At 32.8% G+C, this 25,392-nt stretch overlaps 1 protein-coding gene across 1 annotated transcript in view; it reads left to right on the top strand.

Moving 5' to 3' along the window:
• Positions 1–25,392, top strand: part of LOC114340898 (phosphatidylinositol 3-kinase regulatory subunit gamma-like) — a 773,815-nt gene that overhangs the window by 42,939 nt on the left and 705,484 nt on the right. The window contains exon 5 of the mRNA XM_050641271.1: positions 10,961–11,029. Coding sequence (XP_050497228.1) covers positions 10,961–11,029 — 69 coding nt within the window. The remainder of the gene's footprint in view (positions 1–10,960; positions 11,030–25,392) is intronic.

The raw sequence follows: 25,392 nt of genomic DNA, 5'->3' as shown, positions 1-25,392 counted from the left end.
TTGCCGGTTTTGACATATGGAACTGAAACAGGGACTTTTAACAACAACATAGTCCACAAACCCCAAATAACTCGGAGAGCTATGGAACAGAAAATGTTCAACTTAACCTCAGAGTGATCGCAAATCCAATGAAAAAATAAGAAAACGATCTGAAGTAACAGATTGTCAAATTGTGATCAAAAGATTGCCATATTAAAGTGGAACTGGGCAGGACGCATAAGAATAATGGAAGATAACGATTGGATGGAGCGAATTGTTGAATGGAGACCAAAAGCAAACAAGAGCAGTAGAGGCAAGCCTCAAACCAGCAGGGAATGGCTGGTCACAAATGGATGCAAAAAACAAAGAACAGAAGTGAATGGACACACCTAAGGGCCGGTATTTCCAACCTCACTTAAGCCAAAGCTTACTTTAAGCCTTTGCTTAAGCTTAGATGCCTGTATTTCCATTTCAATTTGAGGCTTAAGCCTAGGCTTAAACCAAATAATTTTAAGCTCGCGCGGGAGTTGGTTTAAGCCTTTGCTTAAAATTTGTTTTCTGTTTTTTGAGGTTATTTCTATAGATTATTAATTATAGAGTTGTTTTGAAAACCAACTTTTAAGTAATAACGTTATTATTGGATTATTAAATAATAATCTATTAATTTATTAATCGTAATAACGATTATTAAAATTCTTACTACTTTTGGAAGGTGTAGGCACATGAAAATTGTTTATTTCTACAATGCTTGGTAGGTATATTTATTTTACAAAAATAAACTTACATTCCAATTTGACATTTTAAGAAATATATCCAATAAACAAAATTACAAAGACGGATCTATTGCTTATGCAAAATAACAATAAAAATATAACCAGAGAAAATATAGACAATAAACTAAAAACACATGTATCATGTTTACACAAAATTAAGTGAAGTAAAAATAACATTGATACAGATGACAAGATAAAATTAAATGTCAACAGTAGTGGTTTTTACCTCAGAATAGTTAGCTCTGGCACTTTGACGTATTCAGAGGTACCAAACCAATTAACTTTACAGCTGAGCATCAGTTTAGTTAAGAGAATGATGGAAATACGGCACTCAGCTTAAGCTTCTCCTTAACTTTTGACACAGGCTTAGCTAAGGAAAAGCTTAAGTAGCTATTGAAATACCGGCCCTAAGTGAGACTTACATCTGACGATGGATGGAATGGCTGTTGATGATAATGATGAATGTTGGAAATTACATTGTCGAGTTTTCCACGGTCTTCAGCTAGTCGGAATAGTTGCTCGGCTCTGCATATTCCTGTCCATCGCGAATGTTCTTGAGCAATGTCCATGACCTCTGCTTCCTCTGTGGCCCTCCGTTTTACTTTCACGATAAGCTGACAGATGCAAGGCAGAGAACGTTAAGAACTGGGTAAGAAACAGAATAATAGAGTGGAAGAACCAAGCCTAACGACAACAAATAGAGTAGTAAAGACGACCAGAGACGGTTCGCCAATGGAAGACGACCAGTGGGAAGACCACGAAAGCGATGGAACAACTTATTGGAGGCATATTAAAAAAACAGACAGAGTTGTGTCTACACAAAAACAAGAAGAATATGATAAGCTGAAAGATTCTGTACTGGAAAACCTAGGGTTTAAAAAGTTTTCATTGTAGATAGGACATATTTGACAAACATGATAAGAATGGGACAGATAGGGGTCGACAAGACAAGAATTCTTGTCTTGATAACCACTTCTTGTCTTGTCTGAGAAAATATCAAGAAATTTTATAAAATCCTGTCTTGACGCTTTCTTGACATCTTATAATATCTTGTCTTGACTCAATAAATTTCAAGATCTTGAAATTTCTTGATTACCCATTCCGGTGATTCTTTTTTTTTGTGTTGCATGCTAACACGGCTTTCACTGCCACTGGCTTCCGACCCCGGGAGTCCCTGATCTGCATTTGTTTCCTGACGACCCCAAAATTGATGCAGTTGCATGCTTTATCTGGTTTAGTTAGTAAGGTTAATATTACGAAGTGGCAGTATGTACCGGTTTCGTTATATTTTTGATGCCAGTTTGTGAATATTGGTGATAAATATTACATTATATTAAAATTATCTCATATTTTACCGTAAGTGTCATCGACTCTTCAGTAAATAGTATGTCTGCTGAGTCATTTGGCTCTGATTCTGGCTCAGAATATTTACCAAAAAGCAATAGAAAGAAACGTAAGGGCTACGGTTTCAGTCAGTATGAAATAATCAATAAGACTAACGCGACTACTAGTGCGAGTGAATACTGAGAATGGCAAAACTGAAACCAGTGACCAGTGAGACTGTAGTGTCTGCTAGTGGCAGCAAAAGGAAATAGCAGCAGCATTTACCAATACAGGATAGGAGTAGTAGTAGTACTAGAGGGAAAAAATCTTTTTTCTACCTGTTTTTTAAGTTTTCATTATTAGTCAAGATATTTCAAGATTTCTTGTTTTCTTGACAAGAAATCTGTCTTGTCTTCAAATCTAAAATTACTTCTTGTCTTGATCTTGTCTTGACATCAAGACAAGATCTTAAAATTTTCAAGAACTTGGCGACCCCTAGGGACAGACCATACTGCTCAGGTACGCGACTCTACTGAATGAGAATCAAGGAACACCCTTACTATCAATGTGGGAAAATTGAGGACATTGATGACACTCTTCTTCCATACCCCACAAAAGAAATAAATACATAGATATGTTTTGAAGAATCAAAGGCAAGGGTGACATGTAAAGAGGGTGAATCACACGAGAGAGCCGATCATTAAGAATATTAGTAGAGGTTACCTAAAAGTAGTGATGTGGACTGGGAATATTCCCTCGGTCATTATATCTTCCCAAAAAGTGGGAATTTATTAAAAATCCTGCTTATAACATGAGTAACTATTTAGATGGGAAATGAGCCACAATTAAATTGAAAAAATAATTGTATTAACGTTTCGACGCCCAAATCGGATGTCGTTGTCAAAATACAAAATACTGCTAAATTATACAAAAATGTTGTTGCTAAGTAAAAAAATCTTCTAATAATTTATTTAATCTGACTCATGCATATTGGCAATTCAGACATATTATACATTTTAAAGTTTTAGACATTTTAAAGTCTTAGACCAATTTTATATGAAAATCGTAACAAGTTCAACTCACTGTACAAATATATAGCACAACGGCAATGGTTTATTGATGCCATATTTTTTTATTTTTTGTCAAAATTTTTAAAAATGATTGATATTGCTAATTTTCTTTATATCTAATACAGGGTGAGTTAAAACTCAAATACATTATTTTCTCAGTAAAATTTAAATGGGATACCCTGTATTTTATATCACTATTGAAAAGTACCATTACCGTACTTTAATTTGTATACAACATTCCCTATGTCTAAATTTATTAGTTTTCGAGATATTTTCATTTTTCAATGGACCAGTAGCGTGGCTACCCAGATCACCAGAATTTAATAAACTGGACTGATTTTTTTGGGTTACTTTAAGAATGAAGGTTATAAAATGCCTCTAAGAACAAGAGAGGAGATGAAAAATAGAATACAAATTGTATTTCGAAGTGTTAATTTACAAATGCTTCGTAGTGTAAGTAACTTATTCAATGACCGTTTTTAGGCATGCATATAATGTGTTAGGCGGTCATTTTCAGGCCCGCGCCGTCCATAAGGGTGAAGGGGGGCGGAGCCCTCCGGCGCCGTACTCAAAAGGCGCCAGTGGGAGCCGAAAAAAAATTTTTACAATACCGAAATTACCAGAAATATTAGTAATATTTTATTATCTTGTACAATTTACAACTTACCAATCGTAGGTAGGTATACAAATGGCAGTAAGTATTACTTTGATCCCATAATTGTACGAACCCTTATTTCTCTTATTAAACTGAACCATATTTATTCTCTGATGGTGTAATCGTTGTTTTTGTAAATATTTATAGTGTTCATAATAATTTATCGGTATGTATATTACTTTCCTAAACACATAATAAATAGTTTGTAGGTATTCGCTCCGTGCATGACTGACGCAACACCTAGCTTCACCAGGATCTCGATTTTTGACCCTTCGCTTCGTTATCGATCATTCGCTATCTGTACACTAAACAGATACGAAGAGAATACGTTCGATAACGAAGCAAAGGGTCAAAAATCGAGGTCCTGACCTTTTTAGGGTCTCACAAATTGACGTTAAGCATATGATAAATAGATAACATTTATTTACCATTTTTTATAAAATTTGTTATACCAACAATGCCAATGACATTACAAAGATAGCTCCAAAAATGTCATTTTCGCCACTACTCACGCTGACATCGTTTCTAGGTACCCCCACCATGGTCACGCACGGATCGAATACCGAATACCGGTTCTAGTCACTCACAATAAAATATTGCAAAACTTCCGAATTTTAAAGATCCGCTTCGCTTGACATCAAGTTTGGCATACACATAGCTAACCTGCCAAATAAAAAAGTGATATGCTGATGTGCTTTTGCCCTAGGGGTGAGTTTCACCCCTTCTCGGGTGTGAAAAAGTATACGTTTAAAACAAGTCCGGAAATTAATAAACTGACAAATTCTAAGCAACTTTTGTTGTATAGAGTTTTTTCGCTAAGTCAATACTTTTCGAGTTACTTGCGAGTGCATATGTCCATTTTTCAACAAACAAAAACACGTTTAGAAACCCACGAAAAGCATTTGCAAAAATAATTTATAGAACAAAATTTACTCAGAATTGGTCAATCTAACGACTTCCACAGTTATTTTGATTGAAAAATTTTCATTCCATAGATGGGGTTGTTTTCACCCCTAGGGCAGAAGCCCGGTTCAGCATAGGGTAGATTTTGAAGAAGAGGATCAACCGAGCGTAAATCCAAATTTTCATTAAAATCGGTGTTGATTCTCAAAATTCCACGGTTTTACATTTTTTTACCGCTGATTAACCAATTTTTGTCTTACAGAAAAACAAAAAATCCAAAATATTCAAAAAAGCAAAACGTATATTTTTTACTCTTTGAGATTTTTAGTATCACTAATGATTTTTAAGTTTTTTTGAAAAAAATGTAATTTTTTCAAAATTAAAAAAAAATTACTTTAAAACCAATTTTTTTTAAAAGCACTTTGAACCGATGAAACTTAGTTGTAATGAGTTTACCCCGAAAAGTGCTTCATTTTTTGTTTATTTCTCGTTGAAATAGGTATTTGATTTCGAATTTGACGAATAAGAACCTAGTTTTCATTAGCTACAATTCTGCTTCATCTGGGTCTACTCACTTCATGCATACACCATTTTTTTTTCACTTTTTTATAAGCTATATTTTTGCTAAGAATATTTTTTCGATAAAATACTTTTTGAGTTATTTGCGAAAGAAAAACGTGCTTTTTTTGTTGAAAAATGGACATATTCACTCGCAAATAATCGAAAAGTATTGACTTAGTGAAAAAACTCTATAGAACAAAAGTGGCTTAGAATTAGTCAGTTTATCCATTTCCGTACTTATTTTAAACGTATAGTTTTTCACCCCCGAGAAGCGGTAAAACTCACCCTCAGAGCAAAAGCACACATCGGCACAATATCACTTTTTTTCTTTGACATGTTAGCTACGCTTATGCCAAATTTCTTTTCAATACAAGTGGTGCTTTAAAATTCGGAGCAAAAACCGTGAGTAAATGGACTTATTCACTAAGTTGCAAAAAACTACTTACAAGGGGAGGAGGAAAGGGGCGCCTAAAATTACTTGCCCCGGGGCGCTTGAAAGCCTTGGCGCGGCCCTGGTCATTTTAAACAACTTTGTAATTACATAAATATTTAAAATATTTTAATTTTTTCAAAAATGTTCTGTTTTGTGAACTAATAACTTATTTTTCTTTCTTGTTTCTTACACTTACACAAAAAAGTAGTTTTTAATTGTTTCAAAAATTTTGTTAGTATGTTGTGGTTGTGTTTTTTTTTTTGTAAAATTTATCACTAATAAATTTTTTTTTCTTTATTTGCTACATTGTTACATTTATTACCAGATTGATAATGGTAGGGGAGCCCAAGCGGGGATTTTTGCAGTTACTCGAGCGCGTCAGATTATCATATGGGGAGAAACCTGGTACCCTGCAGATGTACCTCTACCATATATTATTGGCTCTTAACACAGGGGAGTTCGTTAAGGGGGGCCCAAAAAAAATCTATCTTTAAAAATACTCGAAATTGTCAGATTAAGATAAGGTAAGTTAAGTACATGCAAAAGAGTGTATATTTCAAAAATCTGACGATTTGAGCGAAAAAAAGAATTTGTTTCACAAAAAAGCGAATATTTCGCGAAATGAACGTCAAATCGAAAAACTACATGTTCCATATTTTTCAAAAATCTATCGAATGATACCAAACATGACCCCCCACTGAGAGGGGTGGGGGGTAAATTTAAAATTTTAATTACAAATGCCGCGATATTTCGCAAAATAAACATCATATCGAAGAACTGCAAAATAAAGTTATTCTATATTTTTAAAAAATCTATCGAATGGTACCAAACACGACCCCCCACGGAGGTGGGATGGGGGGTTAGTTTAAAATCTTAAATAGGAGTCCCAAATTTTTATTACAGATTTGGATTCTCTACGTAAAAATAAGCAACTTTTATTCGAAACATTTTTTCGAATTATGGATAGATGGCGCTATAATCGGAAAAAACTGATTGTTGGAAATGGAAAATTAAATTAAAAAATGGCAATTCCCCACTAAAATGGAAAATTTTACCTAACTTTTTTTGGTTTTAGGACCTAATAATCACAACCCAATAGGTCCCCACAGCGCTCGAGTGACTGCACATTTAGCATACTTTGCTCCCCTACCATAATCAGTAATCGTAAATTGTCAGTTTTAGACCCGTAATTAATAATTTTGCTCTGAAAAATGAAAATATCTCGAAAACTAATAAATTAAGACATAGGGAATGTTTTATAAAAATTAAAGTATATACGGTAATGATACTTTTCGATAGTGATATAAAATACAGGGCGTTCCATTTAAAATTACTGAGAAAATAATATACTTACTTGCGTTTGACTCACCCTGTATACAATAGGTTTGTTCGTAGAACGATCAGCAACCGTTGCCAACCATCAGACGCATGCGTGTTCGTAGTCTACGATCTCTAACTGTTAACTGCGCTGCGCGAACTGTTAACTGCGCATGCGTCTGATGGTTGGAAACGGTTGCTGATCGTTTGGATCGTACTACGAACAAACCTATTATAAAGAAAGTTAGCAATATCAATCCTTTTTCAAAAATTTTGACAATAAATAAAAAAATATGGCATCAATAATAATCCATTGCTTCTGAGCTTATTTTTATTTATACAGTGAGTTGAACTTGTTACGATTTTCATATAAAATTGGTTATAATTTTGTAAGTACCATGTATAACCGTTGTATAACATAACAAACCTGTATATTTTTGTAATGGAGAAGTTAAGCTGATTTCGAGTATAAAATAGGGTGAGGGTGTTCTATAAAAAAAACATAAGTTTGATTTGCCACTATGTTATCGAATACCCTGTAATATTCTAATTAATTTTGAAATGTGAATCTTAAAGTTGGCTACAATTTTTGTTATTAATTTTTATTGCTATTTATTACTATAACGGATCTACGGAGCTTTACCCCACTAATCAATCACCCTGTACATATAATTCTTATAGTTGATAAAAGTATTATATTATTGTTGATTAATTGGCAAAGCCACATAGTATCAAATTATTAGCATTATCAAATAAATGGTATCCATTTAATTGGATATGTAAATAAATTCTAATTCGGTAAGATTCTCCTAAATTGATGCAACCCAATTCCAATTCCGATAAATCGTTGTACCGTTTAGACGCGACGATAAATTAAAACAACTCGATCGTTAAAATAAGTTATGCAATCCGATACCAACTTCAATCCAACTCCAACTTCGATACGTAACTGCGATGCACCGTTTACACACAACGATAAATTGCAACAACTCGATTGATATCGATAAGTTGCTTGATTTATCGCTGTGTCTAAACGACCCTTAACATTAGGAATGAGTTAATAATCAACTTTGTTATTTCAAAACCAGAACCTTATTTTGTTGATTTCAAAATGACAAAAAGTGAGAGATATAATGCTGATAACCTTGCAGAGCTCATTGGATCGGTGATTGAAAATTATGGACTAGAGAAATTCTTAGTGGTTATTGCTGATAATGCTGCGAATATGAAGGCAGCCTTGTCGCTGGTAAAGGAAAAGTATCCACATATTGTACCATTAGGCTGCATTGCTCACCTTCTTAATTTACTATGTTCTGACATTTTGGGCTGCCAAACGGTTCAAACTTTCCTTGCTGAAGTGACTGGAATAGTGAAAATAATCAGACATTTTCAGTCAGTTTTACAAGCAATATTCGATGAAATTGCATCTGAAAAAAAATTAAGGACCTCATTTCTTTGAAGTTGCCAGGAAAGACCCGTTGGGAAGTCATATTTTTTCCTTACAGAGTTTACAATCAAATAAAGTCGTGCTACAAACATTAGCTGTTTGTGAAAAGGCTGAGCTGGAACCAAGTATAAATAAAAGACTACTTGATGATGTCTTTTGGACTAGAATTGAGAAATTGATTTTGCTCGAACCTATTATAGACCTCATTACCGCGATTGAATCTAATGAACCACAAATTCACAGAGTTGTGAGAAAGTTTGATGATCTGGAAAATATTATAGCACTAAATTTGATCCCTTTACCTCTCCAGAAGGTTGAGGAAAAAAATAACAGCCAAATTCAAGGTGAGAAAAGATTTTGGAATTTGAGATATTCACTTGGCAGTTTTTTTGCTAGATCCAAATATGCAGGGAACTTCACTTGATTCATCGCAGTTATTGGATTCCATGGGCTTTATTTGCGAATGTGCTCAAAACATGAATCTTGACGTAATGAAAGTTAGAGAAAGTTTGGCCGATTATGGGGACAAACAAGGGCTTTTCTCGAGAAAGTTTATTTGGGAGGGAGTTGGTGAGGATTCAACTATTAGGCCTCTTTTGTGGTGGAGGGGCCTCAGCGGTACCTGCGATTTAGGATCCTGAATGCCTCTGTCACGTCTGCCGCCGCTGAACTGACATATAGTACCTTCTACTGGATGCACTCTAAAAAGAGAAATCGTTTATCATCAGAGGGAGCAGCCAAGCTTACCTACCTTGCTTACAATTGAAAACTAATGAACAGCACTCCAAAGGAAGGTTCTTTAAGCCAAACGACGTCAACCAATGGTAGGCTTAATCATGATGGACCTGACGAAGAGAAGGTCTTCGACTAGGTTGGGTAAGATGAAAGCCATGAGGATGAGGACGAGGATTGTGAAGAAGAAACAGACGAAGAGGATGATGATGATGATGGTGATGACGACGATGAATATCAAATGGATGTAAATAACAGTGATAGTGAATATAGACTCTGATATTTTTATGTCACTACTTATAGCCCTATTCGTTTTTTATATCAGTAATTGTTATTTTGTATAAGTTTTTTTCACTAATTACATTTGTATTTTTAAACTTAAGAATTTGTTGAATTATTTTCTGCCTAATTTCGGTGTAAATTATAAATTCCCAAAAAATCCCGGAAAGATATAAATATAAATAAATAATATATAATATATTAATAATATATACAGGGTGTCCAGAAACTCTACCGACAAACTAAGACAGGAGATTCCTCAGATAATTTTAAGACAATTTAACCCAATTCACCTAGTCCGAAAATGCTTCTTAAGGGAGCTAGAGCTCTTTGAAGATGGCGTCATGAAATTAGTTTTTCTTAAATACCTCCAGAACGCGTCTATTTAGAAAAACAAAAATTGGTATGCAAGTTTACTTTTCAGAGATGAATCGATTCCATCCATTGCATATTTCTAGTACCGGTCATAGTCGTCCGTTTTGGGTAGAGCAACGGGTATTTTATCGCATAACTTCTTTGTCCTTAACTTTTATGCATTTTTGACACCGGATTATTAAATTGTGAGGTATTCTAGTACTAAAAGGTACTCTTGCTTTAAGTCGGTAGGACACACCGTTTTCTAGAAAAATCGATTTGAAAGTTTTTCGTTTTTGGAATTTGAAAAAAAATTGAAAGAATTTTTCAACAAAAAACGAAGTATTTTACCAACATAAAGTAAGAGTAACTTTTAGTACTCGAATACCTCATAATTTAATAATCTAGTGTCAAAAATGCTCAAAAATTCAAGACAAAAAAGTTATGCTATAAAATAACTGTTGATCTACCCAAAACGGACGCCTATGACCAGTACTAGAAATTCGCAATTAATGAAATCCATTATCTCTGGAATATAAATAAATGTACCAGTTTTCTAAACAGTTTTTTTTGAATTTTTTTTTAATTCAAAAAGCGAAAAATTTTCAAATCGATTTTTCTAGAAAACTGTGTCTCCTACCGATTTAAAACAGGAGTACCTTTTAGTACTAGAATACTTCACAATTTAATAATTCAGTGTCAAAAATGCTTAAAAGTTAGAGATAAAAAAGTTATGCGATAAAATAACCGTTGCCCTACCTAAAACGGACTAGATTGGAATGGATGGATTAGATTTATATCTTGAAGATAAATACGCGAACCAATTTTTGTTTTTCTAAATAGAAGCGTTCTGGAGGTATTTAAGAAAAACTAATTACAAGTCACCATCTTCAAAGAGCTCTAGCTCCCTTCGGAAGCATTTTCGGACTAAGTGAATTGGGTTAAATTACCTTAAAATTATCTGAAGAATCTCCTGTCTTCGTTTGTCGCTAGAGTTTCTGGACACCCTGTATAAATAAATAATAATAATAATATATAAATTCCTATATAATATTAAATAAATTATTTGTATTTTTGTTTATGTGTTTTTATATATACCTTTTATTTGTTTTAACAAATATTTTTATTTCACAGAAGTTGACAAAAGGCCTGACCACAGATTTGACGACGTCTTCTTCCTGACCCCGGTTCTTTGTAGACACTGTAAGTACACTTTCTTTGCTTTCCTTGTATTCACATATATATGCAATTTTTAATATGCTAAAAGACTAGTCTATATTTCCTACATTTTAAAAACTGAAAGATTAATAGGTTGGAAATTGATATTTTATACTTTTCCGATTCTTACTACACTAAATGTTTTTACGTGAGAAAAGATTGTTCTGACAACTTTATAATGCGTCAGAGATTAGTTGTTAGTCACCTGCAATGGTGCCTATTGTTTGAGTAGTCGAGTTTGTCATGATACATAAAAAATTGTGAAAAAAAACTATAAATGTTAGACAAATTGCATTATAAAACTCTTAACTTAAAGAAAAAATGAAAAAAACTTCATTGTATAATATGCTTGTTGTTATATATCGTCGAATAGTCAAAATATATTTATTTACTTACATTGTCTAACGTTTTCAATCAAAAAACTTCAGAAACACTGACATAGGCAATATTCGTCTGAATGAGAAAAAACGTTTGGACTTCAACAAAATTCGTTTAGCAAAATTGGCGCGAAATAAAAAAATAACGGCGCTTGTGGAGATTGTCAGGCGGTAGCTTTACCGGTGTTACCTTAGCCATAAATTTCATCCATAAATTTTTTTTTTCATATTTTCACAAAAATTTGGTATAAATTTATCAAAAATGAATAAAAGAGATAATATTGACAAGAAAAATGTTATATATGTTATATATGTTTGGAAAAAAAATTTAAACGTGCGATGTATTGACGGTGAGTAGATAATGCCACTCAAATTCAAAAATCCTTTATGGATGGTACGTTAGTCAACTTTTTTTCTCAGTTTTTTGTTAAATTCTCAAAGTAAATATAATAAAGCATAACATATAAAAAAATCGTGATGGAGGTATTTTCCAAAACAAGCGAAAAAAATTCTGAAACTTAGATGTATTGCGCGCTATTCGTTAATACGTCTCAAATTCAAAAATCCTTTATGGATGGTACGTTAGTCAACTTTTTTTCTCAGTTTCTTGTTAAATTCTCAAAGTAAATATAATAAAGCATAACATATAAAAAAAAATGTGATGGAGGTATTTTCCAAAACAAGAGAAAAAAATTCTGAAACTTAGATGTATTGCGGGCTATTCGGTAATACGTCTCAAATTCAAAAATCCTTTATGGATGGATCGTTAGTCAACTTTTTTTCTCAGTTTTTTGTTAAATTCTCAAAGTAAATATAATTAAGCATAACATATAAAAAAATCGTGATGGAGGTATTTTCCAAAACAAGCGAAAAAAATTCTGAAACTTAGATGTATTGCGCGGTATTCGTTAATACGTCTCATATTCAAAAATCCTTTTTATGGATGGTAAGTTAATCAACTTTTTTTCTCAGTTTTTTGTTAAATTCTCAAAGTAAATATAATAAAGCATAACATATAAAAAAAACGTGATGGAGGTATTTTCCAAAACAAGAGAAAAAAATTCTGAAACTTAGATGTATTGCGGGCTATTCGGTAATACGTCTCAAATTCAAAAATCCTTTATGGATGGATCGTTAGTCAACTTTTTTTCTCAGTTTTTTGTTAAATTCTCAAAGTAAATATAATTAAGCATAACATATAAAAAAATCGTGATGGAGGTATTTTTCAAAACAAGCGAAAAAAATTCTGAAACTTAGATGTATTGCGCGGTATTCGTTAATACGTCTCAAATTCAAAAATCCTTTATGGATGGTACGTTAGTCAACTTTTTTTCTCAGTTTCTTGTTAAATTCTCAAAGTAAATATAATAAAGCATAACATATAAAAAAAACATGATGGAGGTATTTTCCAAAACAAGAGAAAAAAATTCTGAAACTTAGATGTATTGCGCGCTATTCGTTAATACGTCTCAAATTCAAAAATCCTTTATGGATGGTACGTTAGTCAACTTTTTTTCTCAGTTTTTTGTTAAATTCTCAAAGTAAATATACTTAAGCATAACATATAAAAAAAATCGTGATGGAGGTATTTTCCAAAACAAGCGAAAAAAATTCTGAAACTTAGATGTATTGCGCGGTATTCGTTAATACGTCTCAAATTCAAAAATCCTTTATGGATGGTACGTTAGTCAACTTTTTTTCTCAGTTTTTTGTTAAATTCTCAAAGTAAATATAATAAAGCATAACATATAAAAAAAAAGTGATGGAGGTATTTTCCAAAACAAGAGAAAAAAATTCTGAAACTTAGATGTATTGCGGGCTATTCGGTAATACGTCTCAAATTCAAAAATCCTTTATGGATGGATCGTTAGTCAACTTTTTTTCTCAGTTTTTTGTTAAATTCTCAAAGTAAATATAATTAAGCATAACATATAAAAAAATCGTGATGGAGGTATTTTCCAAAACAAGCGAAAAAAATTCTGAAACTTAGATGTATTGCGCGGTATTCGTTAATACGTCTCAAATTCAAAAATCCTTTATGGATGGTAAGTTAATCAACTTTTTTTCTCAGTTTTTTGTTAAATTCTCAAAGTAAATATAATAAAGCATAACATATAAAAAAAACGTGATGGAGGTATTTTCCAAAACAAGAGAAAAAAATTCTGAAACTTAGATGTATTGCGGGCTATTCGGTAATACGTCTCAAATTCAAAAATCCTTTATGGATGGATCGTTAGTCAACTTTTTTTCTCAGTTTTTTGTTAAATTCTCGAAGTAAATATAATAAAGCATAACATATAAAAAAATCGTGATGGAGGAATTTTTCAAAACAAGCGAAAAAAATTCTGAAACTTAGATGTATTGCGCGATATTCGTTAATACGTCTCAAATTCAAAAATCCTTTATGGATGGTACGTTAGTCAACTTTTTTTCTCAGTTTCTTGTTAAATTCTCAAAGTAAATAGAATAAAGCATAACATATAAAAAAACGTGATGGAGGTATTTTCCTAAACAAGAGAAAAAAATTCTGAAACTTAGATGTATTGCGCGCTATTCGTTAATACGTCTCAAATTCAAAAATCCTTTATGGATGGTACGTTAGTCAACTTTTTTTCTCAGTTTTTTGTTAAATTCTCAAAGTAAATATAATTAAGCATAACATATAAAAAAATCGTGATGGAGGTATTTTCCAAAACAAGCGAAAAAAATTCTGAAACATAAAGGATTTTTGAATTTGAGACGTATTAACGAATACCGCGCAATACATCTAAGTTTCAGAATTTTTTTCGCTTGTTTTGGAAAATACCTCCATCACGATGTTTTTATATGTTATGCTTTATTATATTTACTTTGAAAATTTAACAAAAAACTGAAAAAAAAAAGTTGACTAACGATCCATCCATAAACGATTTTTGAATTTGAGACGTATTAACGAATAACGCGCAATACATCTAAGTTTCAGAATTTTATTCGCTTGTTTTGAAAAATACCTCCATCACGATTTTTTTATATGTTATGCTTTATTATATTTACTTTGAGAATTTAACAAAAAACTGAGAAAAAAAGTTGACTAACGATCCATCCATAAAGGATTTTTGAATTTGAGACGTATTGCCGAATAGCCCGCAATACATCTAAGTTTCAGAATTTTTTTCTCTTGTTTTGGAAAATACCTCCATCACGTTTTTTTTATATGTTATGCTTTATTATATTTACTTTGAGAATTTAACAAAAAACTGAGAAAAAAAGTTGATTAACTTACCATCCATAAAGGATTTTTGAATTTGAGTGGCATTATCTACTCACCGTCAATACATCGCACGTTTAAATTTTTTTTCCAAACATATATCACATATATAACATTTTTCTTGTCAATATTATCTCTTTTATTCATTTTTGATAAATTTATACCAAATTTTTGTGAAAATATGAAAAAAAAATTTATGGATGAAATTTATGGCTAAGGTAACACCGGTGGTAGCTTTTACCGTCTAGTACTAGATGACACCAAAAAACAATTTTCGGAAAAAATGGACTTAGGCAATTTGCTCATTAGACCGACGATATATAGATTCGGGTTAGAACGTCCTGCGACGTTGTCCGATGCCCAATTGCCACCGTGTCCTATCATGACAATCTTCTTCTCTCAATCCTCGTTCGCTCATTGATCTTCTAACTCAGGGGTGGGCAAAGTGCGGACCGCGGGCCGCATGCGGCCCTTTAGCCATTTTTTTGCGGCCCGAGGAGAAAAAGTGAATTATTTTCATTTCGAGATTTTTTCTAATTATTGCTAATATTGATAATTAAATATAGATAGATAATGCAGCTATTAATATTATCACTTTCGCAGCGGTTGATTGTTCCGCAAATTTTCAACATAACGCGGGCAATACTTTGGGTTTTTGGCACAGAGATTTATCGGCTCCCTCAATGAAATCCATGAAATTTCAACAAATGAAAATGATATTTTAGAAGTAGTCAGGAACTGTGAGGAAAATTTTGAATTAACCCGTAACCACCTAGTAAGAGTAACAACTGACGGAGAACCAAATTTAAGAGGAGCAAATATTGTAACGTTGAGAAAACTTAAAAGATTACGTTCAACAGTTTCCAGAACATGATTTATTATTCTTCACTGCAAAATCCATCATCAGATATTGTGCAAAAATGTTTTGCAAGTGGACAACGTCATTTCAATTAAAACTAATATTGTTAACTGTATTAGTTCAATAGGATTAAATCATCGTGAATTCAAAGCATTTTTGGAAGAGTAAGAGACAGAACATACTGATGTCTTATACCACAATCAACAATCATATTCGATAATTAAGTTTAGAAAAGGTTCTTAAAAGATGCTGTGAATTAGGGGAGGAAATTATTTAGAAATTAAACACTGCTACTTTGCTAAATTTATAAGTGTTGATCGCAAAATGAAACTTTTGTAATGAAATTCAAACTATTCATTGATCATAAAAAAGAAGAATTAGTCCAATTATTTCCCAATAATTTTGTTTAGTCCGGATCTGGATTATTCTTGTGATTAGAAGTTGGGTGGTTTGGATTTTAAATGAGAAATATCTATGTCAAATATCAAAAAATATACAAGGTGGTTCTAAAGTTGTGCTTCTAGAAAGACATGGCAAAATCGATAAAACACCCTGTAACTCAGTTATACAAATCATTGAGGCAATAATAAATGTAGTATATCTAGAACCGCCTTAGTGACCTCTATTCACAATTTAAGTATTCCCGTTTCTCAATGAAACGCCCTACTCTATATTTGAGGCAAATACCGTGCTTAAATAAGTGCGAATGTGGTATAGGGGGGTAGGGATATGGTTTGAAAATTTTTGATTTTTTTTATTATTTTGTATGACAATACATCATTTCAAAAATATTCTCTGAAAATTTCAGTTTGACCGTAGGAATACTACCAGAAATACAGCATGTTTAATATCCCTACCTTCGACTCGCTTTGCAGCAGCTTGTTGAGCGTAGTGAGAAACGTTCAACAGCTGTTCCATTTTCTTTTGTAAATTACTCTGCGATTTAAAAACATATTCCGATGTGCATCACTTTACAATTTGACAGACAGAAGAAATTGAAAATAAAAGGTGTCAAAACTAAACGTGTTTTTCTCAAAACTGCTCAACTGCTTTTTATAGTCGGTGGACATTGTAACTCAAAGGCTACTTGACAGATCCACCGGAAACTTTTCATAAATTTTCTTTAGACATTTCGTGAGGTATCAATAACAAATGTGTTGATTTTCACTATTTCGGTATTTTCACTTCTGAGTGATATCAAAAACGCAAAAATCGTTAAAACAAAAAAACTCGACAGTGTTATCTCGAGAAACTCATAAGCTAATAAAATATTTTTGAATTTTTTGTTTCATATGATCCAATAACGAGTTCTGATGTCTGCTGAAAAATTCATTTTGTTTAGGTGTCTGTAAAAATTTGCCACCGTTGGCTTATTTTTCAATAGTTCGTCTTGAAACGTTTTTTTCGGATAGTCTTTGAATTGTACTGAATATGTTTACTTAATTTAAAAATAAAATAATTCTACCATAGTTTCAAACAAATTTAAAAAAAATTGCTTAACATCCCCACCCCCCAAATTAAAAATTAGAAAACATTGCGGCCCTTGGTAATAGACAAAAACCTTTTGTGGCCCTTATTAAAAAAGTTTGCCCACCCCTGTTCTAACTCCTTCCATCGACGATTTCTTTGGTCTTCCTCATTTCCTGTGTTCCGGTGGTATCCATTTAGCTACTTTCTTTGGTAGCCTTTCTTCTGGCATTCTTTCAACATGTAAGATGTTTTCTCTTTATGCAGTCAGTCACAGTTTCTTTTAGACCCATTTGTTCCTTTATTGTGTTGTTTCGAACCCTATTAAGTTTTGTTTTTCTAGCTGCTCTTCTTAATGCATCCATTTCTGTGACTTCTATTTTCCTTATTAATTTCATATTCTTTAAGACGCCATGTTTCAGATTCGTACAGCAGTGTGCTTTTTTATCATTGTGTCATATATTCTCCATTTTCTTTGTTTTCCTATTTCAGTACTCCATAATATTACATTCAGAGATTTAATTAATTTTCTGGCTTTATTTATTCTATAGTTTATCTCTGCATCATCCGTTCCTTGTTTGTTAAAATTTATTCCAGGTATCTATAATCTTCACATCGTTTTATTGTTTTCCAGTTGTAGGTCATTAGTTTCCTCTCCTACGCAGAGGTACAACGTCTTTTCCATATCCATTATTGTAATTAATGAAGAAAAAAATTAACATGCATGTTGTTGAAAATGCTGCAATTCTTCCATTCTTCTTGCAACCAATGGTTCTTCCTTCTTCCAGGGTGTCTGGAGCAGAGGCGTGCGGTTCATGGAAGCGGGGGAAGCGCCGCTTCCCTATTTATACGTCGATATAAGAAAATATATTATTAATTAATATTTAATAATAAAAAATTTTCCCTAATCCAAGTAATCTACATATTACCTAGGCAATATAGTCATTGAAAAATATTAAAAATTAATCGCGTACGAACGAACTCAATATGCACACAATTCAACTATTTGGTCCACTACTGACAGAAGCGCATCTCAAAATCGCCGCTTGTCGTACAGTTGTCCCGTTTAAAAAGTGGTCAGGGTTCAATGACCGCACCCACTAGTCGCGCGAATTTTGGTACCATGGAAGCGCTTATCCTATCGCCTTCGCGAAAGTGAGATGCTCCGACTGTTGCTGCTATTAAGGGGTGCTTAGATATTACATACATTCGCTTAAAGAATATTTCGATTTAAATTTTTTGCAGAGATTTTTCCTTTTACTGATCTTTTATTTGACATTTTACAGAAATCAAATGGTATTGCATTTTGTATAAGACAAATTAATGACTTTATTAATACGATAATTAAAAAAACGAGAGCAATTTAAAAATATTTGGGACAAAAATGAACATGGGGTTTGAACATGAAAGAAAAATAATGAAGATTTATAATTTCGGAGACAGAGACAGAGAAAACATAGGAAACAAAGAGACCTTTTGATAATATTCTACAACAAATGAATTCTAGCTTTCAAAAATTTTAACGATTTAAAATTTGTAGAATTATATATATAATCTTAATATTTCTAATTATAATTCATCAAAATTTCCCACAGAGGAATTTATTTCATTACGATTAAATAATGAAAATTTTTTGATATCCCAGCTTTGCATTCTCAGTTAAGTGTCATTTATGAAACAACTGACATTAATGATAAAGAAATACCCAGACATCTGGGATTTCTTTATAACTACTGGTTTAAACAAGTCACTGTGTGAAGTGGTCAAGTTGTGTGAATTAGTACTACCAACTATCCCAGCCACAAGTGTATCAGTTGAACGAAGTTTTGCAGTATTAAGATGCATTAAGAGTTTCAAATTAAGAGTTTAAAAGAAATTCAACAAGCGAAGACAGACATTGAAAGTTAGCCCTATTATCCATTGAAAAAGACTGCATTCAACAATTACCAGAAGTTGATAGGAGAATAGACCTCGAGTATAAATAAGTGTCATTTTAGTGAAAGTTGTGTGTTGTGGAAAATGCCTCGGAGTATAAATTTTTTTTTAAATAGGATTCTTCTTTAGAAAACCAAGCCCGGCGCGAGAACTCAAGGCCCGAGCTAGCAATACAGATCAATGATAGGTCACTAGTCACTAGAAATAGCGGGAATAGAGTGCCTCACGCATTCACGCGTCACGGATTTAGTGTGTGAGTCCTTGTACGCAGGACGTCTCACATAATTAAGTACTTTGCTGATAGAGAGCCCCTGCGCATCAGAGTGTTATCAGGTGGGAAGTGGCTCGACTCTCGACCCTTAAGAAAATATTTTTATATCCTTATTGAATCGCTTCCCCTTTCAAAAAAGTCACCGCACGCCACTGGTCTGGAGTCTGGACGAATAGAATAAACTCTAGATTATCTCTTCAATTTAGAAGTGTTATGTCTATCATAAAAATAGGAAGGCTTAGATGGGCTGGACACATATAGCCCGATCAGAGAACAATCTGACCAAAAAAAATAAAGGATGGATGAAAATTTGGGAATAGGTAGATGAAATTGTCTATTATTATATAAGAAAAAGTTTACAATTCTACAACCCCTCCATTTTACAAAAATGGAGGGGAATACCCCCTTCTCGGGAGTGAAAAATATACATTCAAAATAAGTCCGGAATTGGATAAAATGACTAATTCTAAGCAACTTTTGTTCAATAGAGTTTTTTCAGTAAGTCAATACTTTTCGAGTTATTTGCGAGTGAATATGTTCATTTTTAACAAAGAAAAACATATTTTTGGACGGTTTTTCGCAAATAGCGCAAAAAGTAAGTATTTTATCGAAAAAAAATATTCTTAGCAAAAATATAGCTTATAAAAACGTGAAAAAAACGGTGTATGCAACAAATTTACAGTAAAAATTATTCGTTTAAAAACCCTCTACAATATTATTTTATTGTAAAACGACCAGAAAAAAAGGTACAAGCCGCAAAACATACTTTGTTCTAAAATATTCAGTTATTTTTGTTTATAATTTTATTATTTTTATTTATAACATTTGTATTTTCCAGTTTACAATAGAAAGTAATAGAAATAAAGTTGTAGACAATTGAATTGAATTTGCTACAAATAATGTTTGACATTTTTTGTACGGTTGCTAGTTTACGAGAAACAGCGCGAAAACCCTTTGCGTCCCTTTTTTCAAGGTGGCGACCGGACAAGGGTGGCAACAAAACTTAAACTTATACTTACCCCGAACACATCAAAAAATAAATGCGTCTTCTGAAAAGTGCGTGCTAAGGTATAAAAACTGAGATGTATTATTTTATTGAGTATATCAGAAAGAAAACTACATTCCTTCTGTTAACAAAGTCAATAACTCAACTGAACCACTGAACTGTTATTTTTAAATACGAACATAATTAATAGGCTCTGTTAATTGTAATTATTAAACGATGTTTTTGGATGGATTTGAGTACAAGAATTTGCAATCAAATATTAATATCAAAATAGCGAATACAGATAGATTCGACGTATTAGACAAATAAACTAAAGAAACTGTTTATTTTAAATAAGAAAGATATCTATGAAGAGTATTGGTTCTGATTTCCAATAGTAAATAAACTGCTCGTCAAAAGTTAAGGATATTGGTATTATTCTAATAAAACTTTTGCTATCGAAAAAATTTGGTTATTTTCCCCATCGCGCTTAGGTCTCCTGCTATATTATCTCGCCACCGGAGTCGAGGCGTCCGCGTGGTCTCCTTCCAGTTGGGACCAGTGGCGCACCCAGGGGGGGGTTTTGGGGGTTAAAACCCCTCCCAGGGCATATAACAAAGATATATAAAAAATAGTAGTAAAGCACTAAAATCGCATAAACCTCTAACTTTTTTAAAGTAAGACGGATTATGAAACCTTTTGCATTCGATTCGGGAGAGCTTCAGGGAAATTCTTGAATAATTGGCATGAGGGACAAATGAAAATTGCATTGTTGTAGGCAGAAAATGCATTTTCCAAAGTGCATCTCAAATTGTTTACACAATAGAAATTCACAACTTGGAAAGTAATCATGAGAATGAGTTTAATTTTCATATTCGGAGGATTTTGAGGTCGCTAAACAGGAATATAGGGTCGGCGAAGCTGTAAGAGGTACCTGGTGCCAGGAATCTACGTCATCTCTAGGAGTTTTATAGAAATTCGTTATTGAAAATAATTTATTATCTCGGGGTTTTAAAATCGCTGAACAAGAATATTTCAACGAAGATGCTGTACGAGATACCTGGTGCCCTGTATCTACGTCGTCTCTGGAAATTGTATGAAAATTCGTAATAAATAAAATTTATCAGAATTCAATAACGTGGATTGTTTTAAAAGTGTGTATTGTTCTATGGTTAGATCAGTTCTAGAATATTCCAGCACTACTTGGTCTCCTTTATATAAATGTCATATTGAAAGAATTGAGAAGGTTCAAAAAAAATTTCTACGCTTTGTAAGCTATAAATTAGGGATTTCTTCAGAAGATATAGTGAATAGTGTATTGTGACATTTTAAAATTACTTAATATACCAACATTAGAAAATCGTCGTTTAATGCTAGACTTGGTTTTTCTTTTCAAGATTGTAAACGGAATGATAGATTCGCCTCAAATTTTGCAGAGAATAGGTCTTAGGGTTCCTCAAAGGTGCACAAGATCTAAGGACGTTTTTCACTTAGAATTCCAACAAACAAACTATTGTCTAAATAGACCTATAAGACGAATGTGTCAATCTGGAAATGGTTTAGATGTAAACTTTTTTTCTAGCTCTCTGAATAGTTTTCGAAAAAAGCTGAAAAAATCTTTTTAAAATACAATGTAGGCTGTCACTGAACTGTCATTTAGGTATTTATTCTATTTATTTGTCTTGTGTAAATTGTATGTAATTGTTATTGAGTTCTAAAACTGTTAAACATGAAATATTTAATGATTGTAATTATTGTAACTGGTATAACTGTAAATAAACTATTTATTTATTATTTATTTATAAAATTTGTTGCAACTTGTTATTCCGGGGGTTTTAAAGTAACTAAGAATTTTAATCATATACTCGAGGTTCTGACATCTCTATATCTAAAAAATTATTATTAATAGTGAAAAAAAAATTTCGAAAATTCTTTTTTCATAATTTTGCGCTCTGTACAAAATAACTTACTGTTATTGTTACCCAACGTTGAATTTTATAACGAATTTCTATAAAACTTCGGAAAACGAAGTAGAGTCCGGGCACCAGGTAACTCATACTCATACAGCATCTTCCATGCAATATTTATTGCAAAACTCCAGGAGATAATATAGATACCTGGCACCAGGTACCTCGTACAGCATCGTCGAAGCAATATTCGGGTTCAGCGACCTCAAAAACCTTGGAATAACAAGTTTCAATGATTTTCATAATGAATTTCCATAAAACTTCAGGAGACGACGTGCCTACTGGGATACCGGGCACCAGGTACCTCTTTCAGCTTTGCCAAACCCATATTCCTGTTTAGGGACCTCAAAAACCCCGAGTATAAAAATATAACTCATTTCCATGATTATTTTCTGAGCTGTGAATTTTTATTTTTTGACACTTTAAGTAGCACTTTGGAAAATACATTTTATCTACTCTATTATTAATTATGTACAGTGCGACAAGCGAGTGGTGGCGGCTGACCTTCTCGTATTCTGCATTTGTCGCTGTGTATTTTCGCTCAAGGTCACGTGCCAGCACTGGTTTGTCGGCTTGTATAAGTTTTTAGTTTGTGAAAACTGTCATTATAGATAGCAGTGCGTAAAGTGTGCGTGAAGTAACAATGTATTTTAAATGGGATTTACTTTTTCGCACTGTTTTTTGGCACACTTTCATATAATCAAATATCCTTAACTTTCGCGTTGTCATGGTGATGACATAATGAGCAATAAATTACAACAAGAGTTTTAACAGTTTTGTGGTTTGAAAGAAGTTAAAATTTTTAAATGTAAAAGTTCTAAAAATTGTAGAATAGAAATGAATTCCAGTGACGAAGAGTTACAGTTTTTTATTTGTTTATCGTAGATAAAATATTGTATGAAACTGTGCGTGAAGTAGCACTTGCTCTGCTGTCGCTCATGCTCTAAACATCACATGCGTTCGCAAAAAGCATACTTTACGAACTGTTTCATAAATAACTATTCTGTTTACAACAATGCAATTTTTATTTGTACCTCATGCCGAGCATTCAAGAATTTTCCTAATGCTCTCTCGAATCGAACGCAAAAGTTTTCATAACGTAATGCTTTATATCCTCGCCTACAGGAAAATGTAACTTGTTTTTCACAAACAATATAAAAAAAATTCGGTGTCCAAGCCAACCCCTCCCAGAGGAAAATTCTCGGTGCGCCACTGGTTGGGACTTCCTCCCACACCAGTCTTACTGTTCTTTGGTCAGAATGTCTTCTGAGGTGTCCCGCCCATTGGAGTCTTCTGGACTTTATTTCTTTTATGATGTTGGCGTCTGGGTAAAGTTCTTCGAGCTCTTTGTTAGTTATTATCCTATATTGTCCTGATGCTTCATCCAGAACAGGACCAAAGATCTTCCTTAGGATTCTTCTTTCCCAAACAAGTAGTCTCTCTTCGTTTGCGTTTGTTATCGTCCACGTTTCGCTTCCATACATCACAACGGGTCGTATGACCGTTTTATAGACTTGTATCTTCGTACGTCTTGTTAATTGTTTTGATTTTATAAGGTTTTGGAGGGCAAAAAGACATCTGTTGCCGGCCTGTATCCTGTTATTTATTTCTTGTGATCCGTTATTGTCTTCAGTTATTGTTGTTCCAAGATACTTGAATTCTCTAACGCGCTCAAAGTTAAAGTCATCTATTCCTAGATATCTAAACCTTGTTTCCTGGTTTATTATTTTCCCATCAATTTCGATTTTACATCCTAGTGGGTATTTAGATGTTGTCTTACATTTGATTTTTTAAGCTGATATTATCATATTGTATTTCTTGGCTGTTGTATTGAAGATGTGTGTTAATCTTTGGAAATCGTCTTCTGTCTCGGCGATTAAGGGTCGATTCTCACTATACCTTCCGTTTACTTTCCATATCCGTGGCATTCCGTTTCCATAAAATATTAAATACAAATCATATAGTATATGCCCACTTTCCGTTACGTTTACCTACCATTCCCGAAGCTTTGCGTTTAATATTGGCCACGTATTTTTGGAGTCTAAATTGTAACAACTGATATTTATATTTATAAATCACAAATTTGTTGGAGAATGAATCTACCCCCAGTAAACTTTCCTCATTTCACGTTTTGTGGAACTTTAATTTAAAACGGAAAAGGATCGACAAAGAATTTATTAAAACTTTTAAATAGTCATCCACAGAAGTAAAAAATAAAATAAACGGAAAAGAATTCGTGGAGTTTTTCTTTAATTTTCAGTATCCTAATTTAAAATAAATGAACTTCCTTAAGACAAAGTTTTCGGCGCACAAATCCCCAAAAATCCAGTTGTTTAAATCGAAAAGAGTAAAGATAAAAGAAACGAGTCCGAATTTACAAAAATATTTCTTTAATTGAAATTCTCCTTTGTCGCTGAGGAACATTGTATTGGGTTATACACTTCTCCAAGAAATTAACGCACCACCTTAAAAATGGGACATTTTTAATGTCTCTAATTTCCTAAACCAGTTGTCCGATTTCAGTGATTTTTTAATATGTTGTAGCCTTATTCTTTAACAATATCACTGTAATAATATTGTTGTAGACAGGTAAATTGTCATTGTATAACGGGTGTACCAATCAAACTGTGATTTTTTCTTAAAGTTCGCGTGAACCTGTAAAATATTCTAGCATTTATAAAATACTGAAATTAAAACCGAACTACAGCCTCATGTTTACTTAACATTCTGTTTTTTGATTCATTCGCTTATGTGGGATAACTAAAAAGTTAGGTACTTACTCTAACCACTACACTTGTTTTTCGTCAATACATGGTGTTTTTAAATCAGTATGGCAAACTTTAAGGGGTAATTCTGCATGAAAAAATAATGACAGCTTGCTTTATAAACGTATGTCCGCAAATGCTTCGTTTTCGAGATAGGGGGTGTTGAAATTTTTCTTACAAACTGACGATTTATATATTGCTCTAAAATCGTTTGCGATATACAAATGAAAGTTGGTTGGTTTTAAGAGGTAGTTATTGTGCATTTTTTGATATGCAATTGAGAATTTAATATTTTTTGCTATTGGCACGGATACGGGTAATATGACCCTTATATGCGCCAATGGCCATCACAAAATTCTTAATTGTATTTAAAAAAATGCACAATAACTACCTTTTAAGATCCACCAAATTTTATTTACATATCTCAACCGGTTTTAGAGTAATAAATAAATAGTCAGTTTGTAAGAAGAAGTTC

This window comes from Diabrotica virgifera, chromosome 10 (assembly GCF_917563875.1).
Source record: "Diabrotica virgifera virgifera chromosome 10, PGI_DIABVI_V3a".
Classification (NCBI taxonomy): domain Eukaryota; kingdom Metazoa; phylum Arthropoda; class Insecta; order Coleoptera; family Chrysomelidae; genus Diabrotica; species Diabrotica virgifera.
The sequence above is the reverse complement of the archived record's forward strand: the minus strand, read 5'-3'. Positions and strand labels throughout refer to the sequence as shown.